This window comes from Poecilia latipinna, unplaced genomic scaffold, assembly GCF_001443285.1.
Source record: "Poecilia latipinna isolate Pla-1442-1.1 unplaced genomic scaffold, P_latipinna-1.0 Scaffold1188, whole genome shotgun sequence".
Lineage (NCBI taxonomy): Eukaryota > Metazoa > Chordata > Actinopteri > Cyprinodontiformes > Poeciliidae > Poecilia > Poecilia latipinna.
In genome coordinates this window covers 58,132-78,685 of record NW_015113804.1, presented here as the reverse complement: position 1 = coordinate 78,685, position 20,554 = coordinate 58,132, and the positions used below count along the sequence as shown (strand labels likewise).

Genomic DNA, 20,554 nt, shown 5'->3' with positions numbered 1-20,554 from the left:
TTTTTCCTGTTGGTTTCTCTATCTGTGGGGTCTGCTTTCCTTTCTGCCAGTTTTGGATTACAGGAAGTAACACTGACTCACTAATCTTTTTTCTCTCTGACTCAGACTGTTGAAGGCAGAAATCTGATCTGGTTGAAAGAGGCCTTCTGTTGTAAAGAACTCTTTTTTTTTTTTTGCTACTTCTGAGGGCACTAGATTGAAGCAAAAGATCAATGTTTAACTTGCAAGATTTTCTAAGCTGATTGAAGCATTGAAAATGAAATGCGTAATGTAAAAATATTTTTTTAAAGTAAGTTTTGACTAAGTTTTCTCAGACACAGCTTGGTTAAAAAAAAAATACTTGGCACATCAGAAGGCTGCCTCTGGCGCACCATGAGCCGTACGTCATCCTTAAAGCTGAAGAATTGTTTTTTTGCACACTTGTAGACTCCCAGAGTGACACAAGATTTAATTTGGAGCACTTACTGGACATTCCACTGACTTCACCAAAATGTGTTTCATATAAAAACACTTTACGTAACCAGCTGGCAGCACAGAGCTGCATGGAAAGGAACATGGTGGGGTTACAGTAGCAGTGGTGGCAACAGCAGCAACTGGAGAAGCCTTTGTGGATTGATTTCAGTGCTTCAAGGTTCTGCTTCGTCACTAGTATGTATTAAATTAACAAAATGGAAGGTTGTGGTATTGGTATCTTCATTTACGCATTTCAGTGGGAAGATGGGAAAATCTTTCCATACTAAACCGTCTTGTCACAGCTGAGTAAATCCCAAGGAATTAACAAATCACTTCTACTGAACAAGGCTGGGAAGAAATATGAGCATGAAGGAAAAGAAGTGCTCTCATGCTTCGGTTTTGTTTTCCAAGAACAGAGGCTTTGTGAGTAATGCATAAAGGCGAAAGCTCAGTTAAGAATTTGTAGATATTGTGTGTTTTTTAGGTTAAATACTTTTTTGAAATTATTTTGATCTCTTTTGACATGGTGAAGTGTTTTTGCTAATGAGTATGACATTCATTTGAGTCTAGGCCCCTTCAGACAGTCCTTTTGAGAAATAACGTTTTTCTACATTTACAGGCAAAAGTTTTTGTCTCCATCAGGTTTGCTCATCTGGAGAGACCGAAATTAACTGTGACCAGCTTCCATGCCCATTTAAAAAAAAAATAAATAAATAAATCATCCCCATGCATAATGCTGCCAACACACTGTTTGATTGTGGCTTTTTTTTTCAAGGTGATGACATATGTTAGTCATTGTCATGGATATCTATAATAATACATTTGATGCTTACATTGTTATCTGTCAGTTATGAGGGAATCAAGTGTGTTTTACATATGTTTAACAAAGGGATGCAGAAAGCATCAGAGAGAGAAAGAGAGAGACAGAGAGAGAGACAGCGGTGACACAAACAACATTGACTTCAAACTTTAATTGTGACGTGTAAAAAGCTTTTCCAACCTCTGACTCAATCATAAAAGTAATCGCATGATTCATGTTTTGGGGAGATTGATGTAGCTAAAGGCTAAAGTGATTAAGGGCTCATCTGCCCACACAAATTACAGGAGGGGCTTCAAGAGGCTCTGAGTTAAAACATGAACTAGTTTACTTTGATAATGATTCTGTAGATATATCTTTTTCCTTTCACCTTTTAAAATATTTGTTATATATCTTTTTCTTTTTCCTTTAAAATAACCTTTTCGACAAGTTTCTTTTTTATTCAGCCTTTCTTGCATTGTCACAAAAACATACCAATTTGAATTGTAGCTTAAAGGGATTATTCATCCATCTGGATGCTTTCTATACACATTTGACCCCAAATATGTTTTAATTATGTGATCATTCAAGATAAAAAAAAGTTGATTTATGTTTTTTCCATCAACATGTTATGTTTTTACTGCCCTCTTGTGTTCATTATGCATAAGTACATCCATTTTGTGAACATCATAGTACGTCATTCTGTGAGCGAGTCTCTGAGCTTGAGGATGGGTAGGTATAATACTGCTACCTGGTGGACACATTGAGTAACTACAAGTCATCAACATTATATTTTGAACTATTAAGCTTAAAGGTTATTGCGGGTTTCTTGGAAAGTATTTCAATGTAAACGTAAATTGACTGTAATATTTATCATTATAACATTATTACCAATATTATTAATAGTAAAGATTAGAAAAAGGGAGCAGAAATCCGATCTGTGCCGCTTTACTGTTATGACACCACGTTACGCAGGATGGCGGTGTTGGTAATTTTCTTGGATAATGAAAAAGTTATAACAACAGAAGAAGCCACCATCGCTTACTATTTGGGGTATCTTTATTGAGACGGTAATTTTTACTTTGACATGGTATATTATTCCTTGTCAGAGTTAGTCATTTTTTATAAAGCGTTTATATTTTCTGAATGTCTGTCTGGTTTTAAGATAAATTAAAAATTGCTGTGATTGTCGTTGATGCTAAAACTTTAGTCCGTTAAGTTAGCTTAAATTGCTAAAGTTAACTGGCTTTGCTTGTGTTTTGTTGTTACTTTGCCACTCCTGTGTGTAATATGGATGTTATAGAAAGTATAAAGGCTTCATATCGAAATTATTTTAAATCTGTAACACAACCGTGTGCACTTTGTCTTGACTATTTTATCATTAGAGGGCTCCTCAAAGACAATGTTATTAGCTCATCCCGCTGTTTGAGTTCTTGCACCGGTCTATCAACATGAATCGTCCAAAACCTACAACACTGAGGCGCCCAAGTGCTGCAAAACCGTCAGGTAGCACAATTTAAAAAGCCAGTCTCATTCTGATTTCTGTCTTATGTAAATTGGACATGATAAATGTGCCATCTTTTTTCTCAGCCCATCCTCCACCAGGGGATTTCATCGCTCTGGGATCAAAGAGCCAGTCAGGAGAACCCAAAGCGCCTCCTGTCCTCCTAAAGCCAGCATCAACTGGTTTACCTGCTGACCGTAAGAGAGAGGCCTCTTCTGCTCTGCCCTCCTCATCCGGCTTGTCCACCCTTACCAAGAGACCCAAATTATCTACCACACCTCCTGTCAGTGCTCTGGGACGCCTCGCCGATGTTGCAGCAGTGGACAAGAGGGCTATATCACCCTCGATAAAGGAGCCTTCAGTGGTACCAATTGAAGGTAAACCACTTGTTTTATGTCAGCACATAATCTGACAAATGACCAACTAAAAATTCTGTAGTTCCTAACAGATAGCTCCTCATTTGTGCAGTATCTCCAGCCGTTCTGCTGGATGAGATCGAAGCTGCAGAGTCAGATGGAAACGACGATCGCGTCGAGGGACTGCTGTGTGGAGCAGTGAGGCAGCTGAAGATGAACAGAGCCAAACCGGATATCACTCTGTACCTCAGCCTAATGTTTCTGGCCAAAATCAAGCCCAATGTCTTTGCTACTCAAGGAATTATTGAGGTGAGACTCAAAAGGATCTACTGAATGGAATGCAGGTGTAATAGAATCCACACAGATTAAATGATAAAATTTGACAAATTTTGAAATTCTGCAGTCACACAATCCACTTTCGTTGCCAGGGTACATCGTCGCCACCATGTCAAATGTATACGCTTAAACCAGAGATTCTTGTACAGCTTGTTTTATTTTTCTCTAATTTTCTGTTTTAATTCTAATAAATAAACCAATTATTCTTTAAGAAAAGAATTGGACTGTAAACAAATAATCTTATAATTGTTAAATTTCTAGTATATTTTCTTTACCTGTCTCTCCGGCGTCACCAGGCGTTGTGCAGCCTCCTGCGTCGGGACGCTTCCATCAACTTTAAAGCAAAAGGCAACAGCCTGGTGTCAGTTCTGGCGTGCAATTTACTCATGGCAGCCTACGAGGAGGACGAGAACTGGCCAGAAATCTTTGTCAAAGTGAGAACATTTGTAGACCAGCAAAATATAAGTATTGGCTTAAATTCTTACTGCACGTGCTCAACTGCATTTTTTTTTTTTTTTAGGTTTATATCGAAGACTCGCTTGGAGAAAGAATCTGGGTTGACAGCTCCCACTGCAAGACTTTTGTCGACAACATCCAGACGGCTTTTGGCACTAAGATGCCACCAAAGAGTATGCTGCTGCAGGCTGACAGTGGTCGCACTCCTGGGGATCTTAGTGCAGGTGGCGTAAATACTCTCTGACCTGGCCAGATCTTTTTTTTTTTTTTTGTTTTTTTTTTTTAACCCACTTCTGATGTCATGTTTTGCTTTTTGATCTGCTAGGTAACAGCCCTCATCCATCAACGCCAGATGAAGATGACAGTCAGACTGAATTACTAATAGCAGAAGAGAAACTTAGTCCTGAGGATGAAGGCCAAATTATGCCGAGGTATGACTGATACATGGCTGTTTTTCTTTGTTTTTCTGTTAGTGTTTTGCACTTAAATAAGCTAAAACATTATTTCAAAAACCTCTTAAATTGCTGTGGTTTTGTTGTCCTTTTCTGATCGTGTCTCTTTTTATAGGTATGAGGAATTGGCAGAGAGTGTGGAAGACTACGTGCTGGATGTCCTGAGGGACCAGCTGAACCGCAGGCAACCGATGGACAACGTGTCCCGGAACCTGCTGCGTCTGCTCACCGCAACTTGCGGCTACAAAGAGGCCCGTCTTCTGGCTGTGCAGAGGCTGGAGATGTGGCTCCAGAACCCGAAGGTAAGAAATACACATGAATGCTGGGTAATGTCTTTCACAAAATAAGCTATTTAAATAAAAAAAGCCAAAGGACATAGACTCTTCCTGTTTGAAATGGGATCGTTATTTGCTTTGAAGATTTCATTTGTGATGCTGTTGATTTTATCACTTTCATCTGTGGGTCTAAAAAAAATGTCTGGACCGTTTAGCTTTTTCTGAAAGTCAGTATCAACTGTGATCTGGTTTAAAGTTTGACAGTTGTGTCAATATATTGGAGGCACTCCGTCGTCGTTATTTGTAGCTGACTGTTTGTTTTTTTTTTTTTTTTTTTTTTTCCCCTTCTTGTGTACAAAGCTGACTCGACCCGCTCAGGACCTCCTCATGTCGCTGTGCATGAACTGCAGCACACACGGAGCCGACGACATGGAGGTCATCTCCAGCCTCATCAAGATCCGCCTGAAACCTAAAGTTTTGCTGAATCACTATATGCTGTGTGTGAGGTGTGTGTAACCGCTCGCTGTCATTCTTCTGACTGGTTATAAAAGTGTCGGTGTTTTTATTTTTATTTTCTTTCTTTCATTTCTTAACATGTGCTTTGCATGCTCTTCTCCAGAGAGCTGCTGAATGCACATAGAGACAACTTGGGCACGATGGTGAAGCTGGTGATTTTCAATGAACTTTCTAATGCCAGGAATCCCAACAACATGCAGGTTCTGCACACAGTGCTGCAGCACAGCCCCGAACAAGCACCAAAGGTGAGATTAGACTCATTTAGAGTCTCACGGACACAGATTGAGGGTTCCTTTGAGGCAAGGAAAACTACATGTTGTTATGTAATTATTTTCATTAAAAGTTCAAAAAATAGTTCTGTGTATACATGTTGAAACATGGACTCCTGTGGCTGATATACAAATACAGCCTATATATGTACTTATTGTTGTTTTTGTTAAAGTTAGTTGATGTGGCCTATTGTCAGATATGCTCAACAGTCCAGAAATGTACAGTACTTTAAAATTCTAAAATGAAAAAAAATGTTGAATTTTGAACCTTGAAGGTATTTAATGTTCTTATTCATTTGCAATCAGTTAAAGTTTGTTTTCTTTCCTCAAAAGACATTTCTTTTCTTGTCTTTGCATGTGCAGTTCTTGGCGATGGTGTTCCAGGATCTGCTAACCAATAAGGACGACTACCTGCGAGCCTCTCGAGCTTTGCTCAGGGAGATCATCAAACAGACGAAGCACGAGATCAATTTCCAGTCGTTTTGCTTCGGCTTGATGCAGGAGAGAAAAGAGACCAGCTATGTGGACATGGAGTTCAAAGTAAGCAGATGTGAAGATCGCCCCCCCACCCCTCCCCTCCTGCTCTGCTTCACCTCGGCCGTTTTCTTTATTTATTTAACCTTCTTCCTTCGCTGTAGGAGCGCTTCGTGATCCAGGTGACGGATTTACTCACAGTCTCCATGATGTTGGGCATCACTGCTCAAGTTAAGGAAGCTGGCATTGCGTGGGACAAAGGAGAGAAAAAAAGTATGGAATGACGTGATCAATGATGCGTGATCAGCTTTTTGTTGACTTGAACGATTTTTTTTTTTTTTTTTTTTTTTTCTCAGATCTGGAAGTCCTGAGGTCCTTCCAGAATCAGATTGCTTCCATCCAGAGAGACGCTGTGTGGTGGCTCCACACGGTGGTCCCTACAATCAGCAAAGTGGGCGCAAAAGACTACGTTCACTGGTGAGTGTAAACCTGTCCGATGTGTTTACTGTCAAACTAGCTTTGCGCTTTACTTTTGTTTCCATTACTTTATCTCCTTCTCGTGTGCAGCCTTCACAAAGTGCTTTTCACCGAGCAGCCTGAGACTTATTACAAGTGGGACAACTGGCCTCCAGAAAGTGACAGGAAGTGAGTTTACTTTCAGCGTTTCTTTTCGTCCTTTTGTTTTCCAACTGTCTTTAATTGATTTAATGTTTTTTTTTTCTTCTGTCCCTCAGTTTCTTCCTCCGCCTTTGTTCTGAGGTGCCGCTGCTCGAGGACACGCTGATGCGCATCTTGGTCATCGGGCTGTCCCGTGATTTGCCTCTGGGCCCGGCCGACGCCATGGAGCTCGCAGATCACCTGGTTAAGAGAGCTGCCGCGGTTCAGTCCGATGGTGAGCGAGGATCCGATCCAGCCGTTTATTTCACTCTCTGTCAAAATGTTTGGACAGTACTTTAAACACTTGTGCGTCAGCGTAATGTGTCGCCTGACTTATTCTGAGAGGGAACTCCTTCATTCACGTTTTATCTTTGTGAGTAGCGTTTGCGAAGCAGGAGCAAAGCTAATTTTGTTGATCTGGTTTCCTGTTAAACAGATCTAGAGGTCCTGAGAGTGGAGAGGATCCAGCTCATTGATGCTGTGCTGAATCTGTGTACATACCACCACCCAGAGAACATTCAGCTGCCAGCTGGGTAGGACATTGGTCTTTTATTGTCTTTGAAAGACACACACACTGGGTCACTCGAACACAAACTAAAAATAACTCACGACTTTGCTGTTTAAGGTACCAACCGCCAAATTTGGCGATATCCACTCTCTATTGGAAGGCGTGGCTCCTGCTGCTGGTGGTGGCTGCCTTTAATCCTCAAAAAATAGGTAGAGTACTAACATGCGTATAGCACATTGCAAAGTATTCATCCTTGGCCTATTTTCTCACAATACATTAGCAATAAATGCATGGTAAATTTGTCACATTTTTATCATTGTTTTTTTTTTTTAACTTTACAACTATGCACTAGTTTGCGTTGGTGATCAATCACATACATTGAAGTTATACTCTAGTAATGAACTGAAATTATTATGCTCCAATATTTCTCTCTCTCTCTCTCTCCTTTTTTTTTTTGCTTTTTCTTCAGGCTTGGCTGCTTGGGATGGTTATCCTACCCTGAAAATGCTTATGGAGATGGTAATGACAAAGTAAGTATAACATGTAATTTGTAGTAAAATCATTTCCAAGCGAACACCGGCTAAGACTTTTTTTTTTTTTTTTTTTCCTCTTTTATTTCTCAGTAACTACACTTACCCGCCGTGCACCATCGCCGACGAGGACACAAAGACAGAAATGATCAACAGGGAGCTGCAGATCTCCCAGCGGGAGAAGCAGGAGATTTTGGCCTTTGAGAGCCATTTGGCGGCCGCCTCTACGAAGCAGACCATCACAGAGAGCAACAGCTTGCTGCTGTCTCAGCTCACCAGCCTGGACCCACAGTGAGATGTTAATCGAGAGATCCAGATTTTTAAGCTTACAATACCCCCACCAAACCCCCGCCTTCTAAAATCCATAATGTGTGTTTTTTCCTTAAGGGGTCCTCCGCGTCGGCCCCCTCCTCAGGTGCAGGAGCAGGTGAAAAGCCTCAACCAGTCGCTCCGCCTCGGTCATCTCCTCTGTCGCAGCCGCAGCCCCGACTTTCTGCTCAACATCATCCAGAGACAGGTGATGGAAGCGTCCGTGCGACACTTGCTTCTGTCGCTGTATGGATAAACGTAAGAGAAAATGTGAGTTTTATCTGATTGTTGAGGTTTCTGCTTTTTAATCTGAAAGGCGTCCTCTCAGTCCATGCCCTGGCTGGCCGACCTGGTCCAGTCCAGCGAGGGTTCCCTGGACGTGCTTCCAGTTCAGTGTCTGTGTGAGTTCCTTTTGCACGACGCCGCGGATGACAGCCTGCCAGTGGAGGACGACGAAGACGGAGAGAGCAAAGAGCAGAAAGCCAAAAAGAGACAGGTGCATTTTTTTTCTCTTTTTTATAGTCACCATCCTGGATTTAAAGTTAATGCATGCTGGATTATACAGCACACAGATTCTTAACTGCTCCTTATTTGTTCTCGTAGCGACAACAAAAGCAGAGGCAGCTGCTTGGACGACTCCAGGATCTTCTCCTGGGTTCTAAAGCTGATGAACAGACAACCTGCGAAGTTCTGGATTACTTCCTGCGCCGTCTTAGCTCTTCCCAAGCTGCTTCCAGAGTCCTAGCCATGAAGGTACCAAACTAAAACCCAAGTGAAAACTCCTTCTAGTCGCATTGTGTTGGGGGAACAAATTAAGTTCCTGTATTTTTATGTATATGCAGGGTTTGTCTTTGGTGCTGAGCGAGGGAGGCTTAAAAGACGGAGAGGAGCGAGAGCAGCCCATGGAGGAAGACTCTGCAGATGCCGAGCTCCTGCCTGGTTACCAGTGGCTCCTGCAGGACCTCCCGAAGCTCCCCCTGTTCGACAGCGTCCGTGGCATGACGTCCACCGCCCTGCAGCAGGTCAGTCCGGATCAACGACGAGCTGTCGCTAACTCGTGCCGTTTGTGGAGCTTTTTTCCAGATTTTCATGGGCGCTTGAAATTCTTGAGAGTGCTTGAGTTTCTATAAGATGTTTTCAAAGTTTGGAAAGCGCTTGATTTCTGCATTTAGCCCTTGAAAGTGCTCGATATTCCATTTGCACAGTTTTGAAAAGACTGTTTAGAGAAAGTCAAGTGATGAGTCTTATTGTGTTTAATTTGAGACGGAAGGTCGTTTACCTCAACACAAACAGATTTGTTCAATGTAATGCATATTTATTGTTATTCCTAATGGCTCAAGTGACATGCGTATAGGAGAGAGAGACTTTTCAAAAAGTAGCATTTTGTTATATTTTAGCTTACTTTGTCCCTACTATGTGGAATACCATCACGAGACATTATTATCATACGATAATGAATTGAAACTGTCTTCTTTAGATTGTATTGTTTTTATCTCCAAAGTGTGGTGCTGGGAAAGATTGAAAACATACCTTGAAAAATGCTTGAATTTTACTGTGGGAACCTAACAATTGATGTTTTTTTTTTTTTTTGTCTTTTTTTTGCTTTCTTAAAGGCCATTCACATGGAAACAGATCCCCAGACCATCAGCGCATACCTCATCTACCTTTCCCAGCATGCTCCAATAGAGGAGCAGGCAGCTCATAATGACCTGGCGCTGGTAATCAAAGCAAGTTGCTTGCATCTTCTCCTGCCTCCGCTTTTATTTCCCAGAGGAGTGCTGACAACTTTTTTTTTTTTTTTTCCCCTCTCTCGCCGTCTTTCTTCTTCCAGGACATTGCCCGGCTCATTGTGGAGCGTTCCACCATCATGAACAGTTTGTTTTCCAAACACTCCAGCAGACCCGAGTCCGACGCAGTGCTCTCTGCTTTCCTCACTATATTTTCCACGTACATCAAGAGGATGAGGAAGACGAAGGAGGGCGAGGATCTGTACAGCTGGGTGAGACGAACAATTAACACAAAGTGAAACCGCTTCTTCAAACTTTGCAACAGATCTCAACGTTGATTTTTTTTTATTTTAATTTTCTCTCCCAGTCAGAGTCTCAGGATCAAGTGTTCCTCCGCTGGACGACAGGAGAGACGGCCACGATGCACATTCTTGTTGTCCATGCTATGGTCATCTTGCTAACGCTGGGACCACCCAAAGGTAGACTAGCTTACTTTAGGTTTGCTTTGTTAAAGAAGATGGAAGAACAGAGTGTTCGCCCAAATGATTTTTATAGTTTTGGCTCTGCTTGATTGTAATACATCGGCATCCCCTTTGTTATTTTCCTACAGGAGAGAGTGATTTTTATGCTCTGTTGAACATCTGGTTTCCTGAGAAGAAACCTCTGCCTACTGCCTTCCTGGTCGACACCTCGGAGGAGGCTCTGCTGCTGCCGGACTGGTTGAAACTGAGGATGATCCGTTCAGAAGTCTCTCGATTAGTAGATGCAGGTAAAATGTCCTACTGTTCCTAAAATTACCTTCCAACGGGAAAGTATTTTTTTTTTTTTACATGAACCAAACATTGTTGTTTTATATTTCTTTTTTTTTTCAGCTTTACAGGACTTGGAGCCTCAGCAGCTGCTGCTGTTCGTCCAGTCGTTTGGCATTCCCGTCTCCAGCATGAGTAAACTCCTGCAGTACCTGGATCAGGCCGTCTCTCATGATCCAGACAGTCTGGAGCAAAACATCATGGACAAACGTAAGGTTTTTCCTCCAGACGTTCTTTCCAAGAGTTAATGCAGTTAAAATTGTCATAATGTGTTTATTCCTTCACCAACAGATTACATGGCTCATCTGGTTGAGGTGCAGCATGAGCGAGGGGCCACTGGGGGGCACACTTTCCATGCTTTGCTTAGCTCATCCCTTCCGCCACGCAGAGGTCAGTTACTTTGTCTTATTGTTTTTGTGCTGCACATAAAAACAATGTGTTCAGCAAATTATTACATAGCTGTAATAACTTTAATTTAATCAGCAAAACTTTATTATGTCATTAAACTTCCACATACTTATGTAATTTATAAACCACAGGATACAAATTAGGTTTTGTGATTCCTAAATGCTTTCTTCTCGGCAGATTCATTGGAAACGAACAAGGCAAAAGTTACCGTGGAAACGCCTCACAGCTCAGTAAAGATGAGAGCGGCCACTCAGCTTCCACCAGTCGGGCCTGAGGATGACCTCACCGGCATGTTGCTTCAGGTCTTCCTTTCTTTCGGTTTTCTAAACAACTTCCCAAACCACTTTTTGTTTCTTGTCGTCCGTGAAGTTGTTAAGCACGTACATAAAACCGATTGGTTTATCTTTGTCTTCCCCAGATTTTCCCGATAAAGGTAGACCCTCGTTGGCACGGGCCTCCTCCCAGTCAGCTCTCTCTCACCCTGCAGCAGGCCTTGGCTAAGGAGCTGATGCGGGCCAGGCAGGGGCAGATTCAGCAGGGGAGTCTGGCCTTTCGTCTCCTGCAGGCTGTTGCAGCTCTGCTCACGTCCACCCATGCGGGGCCGATTGTGATGTCAATGCACCGCAGCCATGCGCTCTCCTGTCCTCTAATGCGCCAACTTCATCTGTACCAGGTGAAAGATATAGCCATGCAGTGTGTAACCGTTGATGTAATAGTTTTGTCTGATTTTGTTGTGCCCTGTGCCGCTGCAGCGCCTCGTTTCCCAGGACATTGCTTTCTCCTCTCTATTCCTAAAAGTCGTCGTCGAGATGTTGATGTGGTTGGACAACCCGACGCTGGAGGTCGGACCTCTGAAACCCCTTCTCAAGACCTTCGCTGGTCAGAGCACTCACATACAGCGACACAGTGACGGTGAGAATACTTTGTCTTTTTATATGCTGGTGGATTGATGTTTGCATGAGTAACTTGATGCGTGTTTGCTGCTTTGCAGTGAGAACGGGTTTCATCCATCTGGCCGAGACGCTGGCGTACCGCAGAGACCCCGAGGTGCCGCTGAGAGCCGTCATGGCGATGCTGAAAACCGGAGAGCGATGCAACGCTGAACCTGAGCTCATTGGCAAAGGTATCAGTGGAGCTGAGGGACAATAAACGGATCCTTAAAGCTGTTTATTGTGTATACACAATGCTTTGACATTACCATTCTTTCATTAGAGCCTTTGTATGCACAAGAATTTTGTCTGAATTCAGGCTGAAAGTTGAAGTTTATCTGCTACTCACTTTGTAATTTTGCTTACAATTATTTTAGTAATCGATTAATAAATTATTTCGATCATTAATCGCATAGAAAAATCGGCACATTCAGCAATACCTTAGAAGATGCAAATAAACAATTTGATTCCTTGTTTGAAATTAGAATTTTACTTATTTATTTATTTATTTATTTATTTTTTGCCTAAAATGCAAAACAACATTCTTTTGGTGTGAACTTGATCATTTGTTGCCAAGGGTGCATCTGCTGCTAAAAAATACTCCTATCATCAACGTGTGAAGAACTCGGCATTAATACAATGTAGAACAACATTTTTTTTTGACAATTATTTGGATTAAGTGATATTTGGGTAGCAAAAGGTGCTTAATAAGATTGTTTTTACAGAATTTTAAACAAGTGCAGCTAGAACTATGCCACCTGAGTTCAGGGTAGGACATATTTACAGATAAATGTTAGTCATCTTTACTGCAAAATGTTTATTTCTGTACAGTTTTGGCCAAATTACTGCTCTGACTGTGTTGTTTGATCAGCAAATGGCCTTTTTCTGCTTGTGTTTACTCCAGTTAATGATTATGCAATAGTTAAAAGAGCTGATGATTATTTCAGTAGTCGATTTATCACAGTTAATCGTGATTTATTGTTTCAGCCCTAATGCAATTAATAGAAGAAGGCAAAGCTGTAGCCTAATGGCATCTCAAACTTAAGTTTAATTCCATGCATCAGGTTAAAGCTCAGTGGTTGTTTCTGTTAGTTTAATCGTTCTGTCCTATTTCTGTTAGTGTTGAAAGGGCTGATGGAGGTAAAGTCACCGTATTTGGAGGAGCTCCTGTCCCTGCTGATGACCGTTGGTACTCAGAATGGGGTGGCTGGCCCTGTTGCCATGGTGATATCCCTGCTCCTCCAGGAAGGCGAAGAGAGACTAGGGAAAAAGGAAGTGGAAACAAAGAGGTGAGCACTATAACAGTTTATCCCGTTTGGTTTCTACAAGAAATGTTTACGTCTGACTGAACCAAATGAGAGACACAGCTGACAGAGACAGAGCCAGCAGAACTGCACCTGCTCTGTGTCGTCTTGTACTTTTAAGCTGCTGTTGGGTCTTGCTTAATTGATTTAGCAGATTTATAGGTTTAGGAGCTAACCTCTCCGTTTGCCCTTCATCAGCGGTTGTGAGGTAACTAAGTCAGGACTGAACTCCGGCCTGCTGGTTGATTGGCTGGAGCATCTCGACCCTGAAGTGACTTCAGTGTGCCCAGACCTGCAGCAGAAGCTGCTTTTTGCCCTCAACAAGGTAAAATTAAATTTGTACAGGAACTTTCCTTCATTTGGTCAAATGACAGGATAACACAAAAAAATGATCCATTTTTTGTGTGCTTTAGGCACGAGGCACCCCGGCTTACAGACCTTATCTTTTGGCCTTGCTTACTCACCAGTCCAACTGGTCCACCCTGCTGCAGTGCATCAGCGCACTTCTCTGCAAGCACAGAGACTACAAGTACAATTCATCTGCAATATTCTTCATGACATAGTAATATATACTAAATTACAAATGACTAAAATATTTTTATTTATTTTTTTGTTAGACTGGATCCGTCATCAGCCCTAGACTTCCTCTGGGCATGCAGTCATATTCCACGCATCTGGCAAGGACGTGACCAGAAGATTCCTCAGGTAACTTTAAACTGTTCACGCTTTCCTGTCTTCATGTTGTTTCTGTTGAAAACAAGGTGATACATTTTTATCTGCTGCGGCTGATGACTCTGATTGTACTTGCTTCTGCAGAAGAAAACGGAGAAGTTCGTACTGCGGCTGAGCTCCGAGGAGCTCATTAGCCTGGTGGACCTGATCTTGTCAGAATCAAAGCTCAGTAGCGTCAGCTCACCCAGCAATGGTAGAAGTGGCCTGGACCAGGCTTCCTGCTCCCTCATCCAATCCAGACTTCCTCTCCTTCACTCCTACTGTGACGGGTCCCTCGAAAACATCAAGAAAGTATCGGAATACCTCATTAACTGCACAAAGAAGAGGGATGACAGGTAAGGTTTTAATTTCACACCTGTAGTTTCTTTGCTTTGCTTTGAATCAGTTAATGAGTTTAACTCGTAACTTTTTTCCAGTGGCTCGGTTTGTTTTCACACACAGAAAACTTCAAGCAGACCTAAATCTGTCACTAAAAACCAAGTGTGAACGTTCAGTCTGTTTATTGGTCAGACGTGTCCAGGGTGAGAGAACCAAGTGTAAACACAGAAAGCAGGTTCTGTCTTTTGAGCCAGTGTAAAACAAATAAGTTCATTTTATTGCATTATTTCAGTCAGAATTATCAGAGAAGACATCTTGAAAGTTGAACAGGGCTTTATGCTTCAAGGAAAAAAATGGAGAGCCATTGTTTACTGTATTTCATCCTGAATGCAGCGCAAACCCGGCCACAGGAAGGCGTTTTGCTCAAACCTGCTGATCTGGAAGCTGAGTCAGATCCATGTTGGATCATGCTCGCTCTCACTCCTGGTGAGAACCAAACTTGGTTTTCAACTGATGTGATACCTTGGGTGTAAAAACACCTCAAGAGTTAATGTGTGCTAATGTGTGTGTGATATTTAAAGAGATTTGAAGAAGAATAAATACCAACTGTTAACCAATAATTGAACACAAAAGTCAATTGATGTCAAAACTAAACAAAAAAAAAGTATCACTTAATAACATTTACTGAATAATTTTACATTTATAAAAATGTTAATGATGGGTAATATGGCTTAAAGAGGCAGAACTTTAAGGTATTTCCACAAGGTTTTAGTAAATGTTGGCATAATAGCATCATGGCGCTAATTTGCTGTTCCTCCAGCATCCAACAGTTCTCTGTTGGACTGAGGTCTGATACCTGTAGAAGCACATCAGAGTGCTGTGAACTCCTCGTCATGTTCAAGAAATCAGTTTGAAATGATTTGAGCTTTGTGACACGGTGCATTGTCCTGCTGGATGAAGTCGTCATCAGCAGAGGGAACACTATGGTCTGTGGTGTCAAAAAGCCTATAGTGTGCCAAGAAAATATCCCCAACACCATTACACAACCCAGGCTGGACCACTGATCCTAGACTGGACGGATAAAGTTCTGATCTTACAAGTTTAACGTTGCACCTGAAACCGATATTCGACAGACCAGGAAATGTTTTCAATCTGTAATTGTCCAATTTCTCTGGACTTGTCCTCATCGTCGGCAGTGCTTTAACTTCAACTTCAGCTCACTGGATATTTTGTCTCTTTCAAACCGATTTCTGTAAATCTGAGAGATGTTTTTGTGCATGAAAATACCAGTAGAATTGAGGTTCTACAACACACAGAGCAGCCTGTGTGTTTCAACAGCCGTACCACCCTGGTAGCCATGTGTGCATGGCGAAAACATGCAAAGAACATGCAGATGTAATGCAGGGTTAAATCCAGGAACCTTCTTGCTGCAAGGAAACAGTTCTGCCAACTGCACCACCATGCAGCCTGAAATTTGCCTAATTTGTTTCGCAAAGGCATAATGGTGTGGCGGTAATTAGTGTTTATTCTAGTGCTCAATCACTTCCTCAAAAATATCCTCGAATATTGCAAAATGTTTTATTTTCTTATGTTGCACTGATAGACTCGAGCTAAATTGCACCAGATTTTCCGTCTCCGTGCAGATGAACTTTTTAGACTTCCCCCTGTCACCCACAATGCTTTGGACCAGGGAGAACTCGATAATTAGGTCTATTGGTGTGAAATTAAAACCAGCAGAAGTCGTCTGTAGTGTGATCTCTTTAAAAGCTCAGTGTATTATAATGAAGGCAAGAGGATTAAGGCTGAAGCTCTAAACTTGCCTGTGTTGTGAATTCCTGCTCTGACTTAGCTGTCAGAGATCAGGGTGCAACTCTTTGTGGAGGCAAACCCTTCTTTCATGAACACGTCTCTGCTTATTAAACCACTTTAATGAGGAAACTTTGGCCAAGGTCAGGCAAAATTAGCTTCAGAATTACAGTATTTTAAGTAGCACTAAGCTTCCTGGTAAAATACTTGCAAGTGGGAACATGGCAGCATAAAAACACGCTGAAAGCAAAGAGGTTTCGGCCTTGTGTTGGCTAAACATTTGAGGGTATGTAAAGCATTCTTACTGGGGGAGCTTTCTGTCAGATAAGCTGGTGTTTATTCCAATTACACCCAAACTGGTAACAACCAGCAAACTCTTTGCTCTTGTTCAAGGTCGCTGTGATTTGCTTTAAAGCGTGGCTGTAATAAACTCCTCATTTAGCAGAGGCTGCATCACACGAGTGTGACAAGGGCCTTATCCAGTAAGAGGATTTGGTGGAACTGCGGTGACTTAAATGCAAATACCTTTGAATTACATTATGTTATTTATGCTCGTAGCGCGAATTGATGTTGCTAGTGGACCGAAACAAAAAGGAGGCTGTGCTTCCTGCTCTCTGGGATATCTGATCCGATGATTGTTCATTTTAAAAAGATAAAGCTGAGGAAAACTTTGGGAAAATTGACTGTTTTAATTGTTTGGAGGGTGTTCACATCCTTTAACGTGTCTTCATTGCGTTTTGCGATGAGAGTCAGACGTTAACTAGCTGCTAATATATCCTAGCGAGATGCCTTTTTTTTTTTTTTTTTTGCATCTATCAAGCATAAGGCTGGACGATGCCATTGGTTCACTTCTGTTACCAGCCCATATGAGCCAACGGGATGCCCCAGTTATCTCCTATATTCACAGTTTTTTCGGTCTTACGTCTAATTCAAGCTGGCCTTAAACAGTTCTTAAAAATTCTTAAATTTGACTTGCTAAAGTCTGCAATTGCCCTGATTTTGAGTTGTCAGTACATCATCAGCATTAATCTCAGTTGGATTATTGTAGCTTTTGCTGTTGATACTCTGGCAGGCTCAGTTTCTCATAATGGAACCACATCAAAGTTACAATTCTTGCTTATTTTATTTTATTTTTTTGGTTCAGTGCAATGAGTAAGTGGTGCCAGAACCTGCTGCTGCAAATCTATCTCCACTTCCCTGAGGTCATCCAGCACGTGACCCTGCCTGGAGACACGTTTAGCAGCGGCGGGGCTGCAGACGGTAGCAGCTGCAAGGTAAAAAAATGTCCCTCCTGCTTCATGTGCTACAGATTCAACAGTTTCTTGAGCCATTTTGTGCTAGATTTTTTTTCTGCTAAGTATAAAAGACTCCTTATGCACAGCGTTAATATTAACAAAAATGTATTGATGTACTCATAGAAACTGGTTCTCACACAAAAACGTAGACGATTGGAATTAGTGTAGTTGACATCTGTTTTTACTTTATTTGAGATTACAGCCATTATCGTGGATTTACCAATGCAATTTATTGGCTGTGATTAATATCTTCTACAGTCGACTGTTAATTTAACGGAAAGTTCACTCAAATAAGTTTTTGCGTTGTAGTCGGTGGAAGAGAAATCTGAATCAGCCGATCAGACCTTCCAGAAAATCAGAAATCTCAATCAACCTGTAGAAACCTGATTGGTGCATCTCTATTTTTTTCTTGTTTGCTAAATGCTTTCGGTGACGAATTAAATCCATTTTAATCTTTAACATTTCTGCTTCTCAGCTGGATGTCCTGGTTCATCGCCTGGTGACGCTGCTTGCTGACGTCGGCGACTCCAAGTCTGTTGAGGGTCGCGTCTCTGATGCCAACCTTGCCTGTAGGAAGCTGGCTGTGTCGCATCCTGTTCTTTTACTCAGGTAGGTTAAAATAACACATTTGTCAATCTTTTAGATTTTCTACTTCTTTAAAGGACAGTATGAAAACGGTGACTGGTTCCATCTGCTCCGTTTGTCCCACAGACACCTCCCCATGATTGCAGGACTCCTACACGGTCGCATTCACCTGAACATGCTGGAGTTCCGTCAGCAAAACCACATGACGTTCTTTAGCAACGTGCTTGCCATCCTGGAACTCCTGCAACCACTCGTTTTCCACAGTGACCACCAGAGGGCGCTTCAAGACTGCCTCCTGTCATTTATGAAAGTCCTTCAGGTGCTCAAATCATTTTCCCTTTAAGGGGATTCCAAAATTAAGACAAACAAAACGTATTTTAGTGAATGAAATGTCTTAAGTTTTTTTTTATGTCATGTTTTTTTTTTTTTTTTTTTATGTAGAACTTTCAGAGGAGTCGTTCTCCGCTGATCTTCATTAATAAGTTTCTGCAGTTTACACAGAAGTACATAACACACGACGCTGCAGCTGCCATTCCTTATTTACAGAAACACTCTGACATCTTACAGTAAGTCCGAAGCACCTCTTACAAGTTGATGGTTTCAAGCACTGCTGGAGATCTTAAGGAAAATTTGATTTGCTTTCTTTTTTTTATAGGAGTTTGTGTGCAGAAAATCCGGATCTGGTTCAGCTAAAATCTCTACTCGCTGGACTCACTCTGCCAGTGAAAAGCTCCTCTGCAGACGTCACAACAGAGGAGAAAGATGGTGAGCACCTTTGTGTCCAATTAGGTTACTTTTTAACCCTAAAGAGTAAATCGTTTACTCATTTTTAAACATTTGATACATTTCCAGCTTCATTTTTTTGCTTCCCATTCCCGACTGATTTTTCTGCTCTCATTGCAGATGATTTGTCTGCCGGCTCTTTGCCCCTGGTCAACATATCTGCTCCGTTTACACTGAGCTCTGCAGATATGACCATGTACTTGAAGAAGATGTCAAAGGGAGAAGCAGTGGAGGGTGAGAACCGTATCGCTGCGGCAGTTTCACCCGAACGTGAACCGTTTTCATCTGCAGTGACTAACCAAGTGAATTTTACCGTCTGCTGCAGATGTGCTGGAAGTGTTGACAGAGGTGGATGAGAAGTCGAGGAGGAGTCCAGAAATCATACAGTACTTCACCGTGAGTCACAAGGGAAAAAGTCAACTCCGATCCGTGTCGTTGTGTGTAACGCGTCAATCACAGCTTTGTGTGGCTGTTTGCAGAACGACCTGCAGAGACTGATGACGTCGTCCGAGGAGTTGAGTCGGAACATGGCCTTCAGCTTGGCCCTGCGCTGCATTCAGAATAATCCCAGGTGAGTTTGGAAAATATCCGTTTTGCACCTAATAAGCTTTAGAGTCAGTTTTCTTTTTTAGGTTTACTTTGTATAAATATTGTTTTTCTTTCCTTCCTGTAGCTTGGCGACAGACTTCCTGCCAACTTTCATGTACTGCATAGGGAGTGGTAACTTTGACGTGGTGCAGACTTCTCTAAGGAATCTCCCAGAATACGTACTACTCTGTCAAGGTAACGAGCTAAAGTTTGCAGGAGGTGATTTAGAAGTTTAAAAACTCGTCCAGCCCATCTTTGAAGAAAATAGTGAGACGTCTGTCGCTGCAATGAACCGTTGTCTGTTTTCTTTGCAGAACATGCTGATATTTTGCTCCACAAGGCGTTTTTGGTTGGCATCTATGGACAAATTGACACCAGCTCAGTCATCTCAGAGTCCATGAAGGTGCTTCATATGGAATCAACAACTTAACTGTGACTTTCAGTCTGTCTAAAAATAACGTCATTCTGTCTCAGATTAAAGATTCTCCCCTAAATCATTTAAGTTCTGAATAAATTGATGACTTTTTGTGGTTTGCTGTAAAAACAGTGAAAAACAATTGAAGTGTTGAATGTAAACCACTCCACTTTAATTTTATATTGCATATTTTAGGCAATATAATAAATTTGATTTGAGTATTGATAATATATAGTAGGTATAATTCAGTCTTGTTATTTTACACTCCACTGATAATCTACTACAGCTCAACTTAGAATTAAATGTGAAAAGATAAATACAATTAGAAACATTATTACTTTACTTCCTCACTTCATCGCACCACTTTGTTTTGGCTTCATATTTTTAATAGGTGGGATATACTGCACAGTAAGTTTAGATTACCACTGGTTAACTGAGCAATGTGACTTTTTATGTTTTTTATTATTTTAAATGTAGAATTTCTTAAAAGATTATTATGAATGCGTCACAAAAAAAGCTGTTATTAATTGCCATGTTCCTTCAACTAATCGGCATATTTTCAAACACGTCTGACATCCGTAAAACTAAGGCCAAAACTGAGAAGTGTTACCTTTCAAAACAGTTTTGTAAATTAGTCTGAACTTCCATATGTGAGCCGCTTTGATGTGAATTAAAGCATTCTTGGAATACTGTTCTTTAATTGTTCTTATTTCAACAATCTGAAAGTGAAAGGTGTTACATTTCAGGAGATCATTTTTGCTCTGTGAAAAGTCAGACTTCTATTTTACTATTGAAACAAGAACTCATTAATTGTCCAGGATAATTTATTACCTCAAATTTGACAATTAAATGACTAAAAGTAAAATCTTATTCTGATTCTGATTAAAAAAAAACAAAACAAAACAAAAAAAAAACTGAAGACTGCTGTCGGATACGTAGACCAGCTTTTCAGCTGGAGTTGACA

At 41.3% G+C, this 20,554-nt stretch overlaps 1 protein-coding gene across 1 annotated transcript; it reads left to right on the top strand.

The window, feature by feature from the left end:
- Positions 1–2,209: 2,209 nt before the first annotated feature.
- ints1 (integrator complex subunit 1) lies at positions 2,210–20,282 on the top strand. Its single transcript, XM_015053630.1, has 48 exons — positions 2,210–2,319; positions 2,635–2,755; positions 2,840–3,130; positions 3,222–3,418; positions 3,742–3,879; positions 3,966–4,125; positions 4,227–4,332; positions 4,469–4,655; positions 4,989–5,134; positions 5,248–5,389; positions 5,777–5,953; positions 6,052–6,160; positions 6,244–6,364; positions 6,455–6,532; positions 6,622–6,779; positions 6,981–7,077; positions 7,170–7,261; positions 7,522–7,582; positions 7,676–7,873; positions 7,970–8,099; positions 8,208–8,387; positions 8,495–8,644; positions 8,734–8,913; positions 9,505–9,609; positions 9,723–9,890; positions 9,986–10,097; positions 10,229–10,387; positions 10,491–10,637; positions 10,719–10,817; positions 11,013–11,137; positions 11,254–11,508; positions 11,588–11,747; positions 11,827–11,958; positions 12,885–13,053; positions 13,267–13,393; positions 13,482–13,597; positions 13,686–13,773; positions 13,885–14,135; positions 17,069–17,198; positions 17,695–17,828; positions 17,931–18,123; positions 18,246–18,370; positions 18,460–18,569; positions 18,708–18,821; positions 18,913–18,983; positions 19,067–19,158; positions 19,261–19,370; positions 19,490–20,282. The coding sequence occupies exons 2-48, from the start codon at positions 2,701–2,703 to the stop codon at positions 19,603–19,605; spliced, it is 6,561 nt and encodes a 2,186-aa protein (XP_014909116.1). The 5' UTR covers positions 2,210–2,319; positions 2,635–2,700; the 3' UTR covers positions 19,606–20,282.
- Positions 20,283–20,554: the final 272 nt, after the last annotated feature.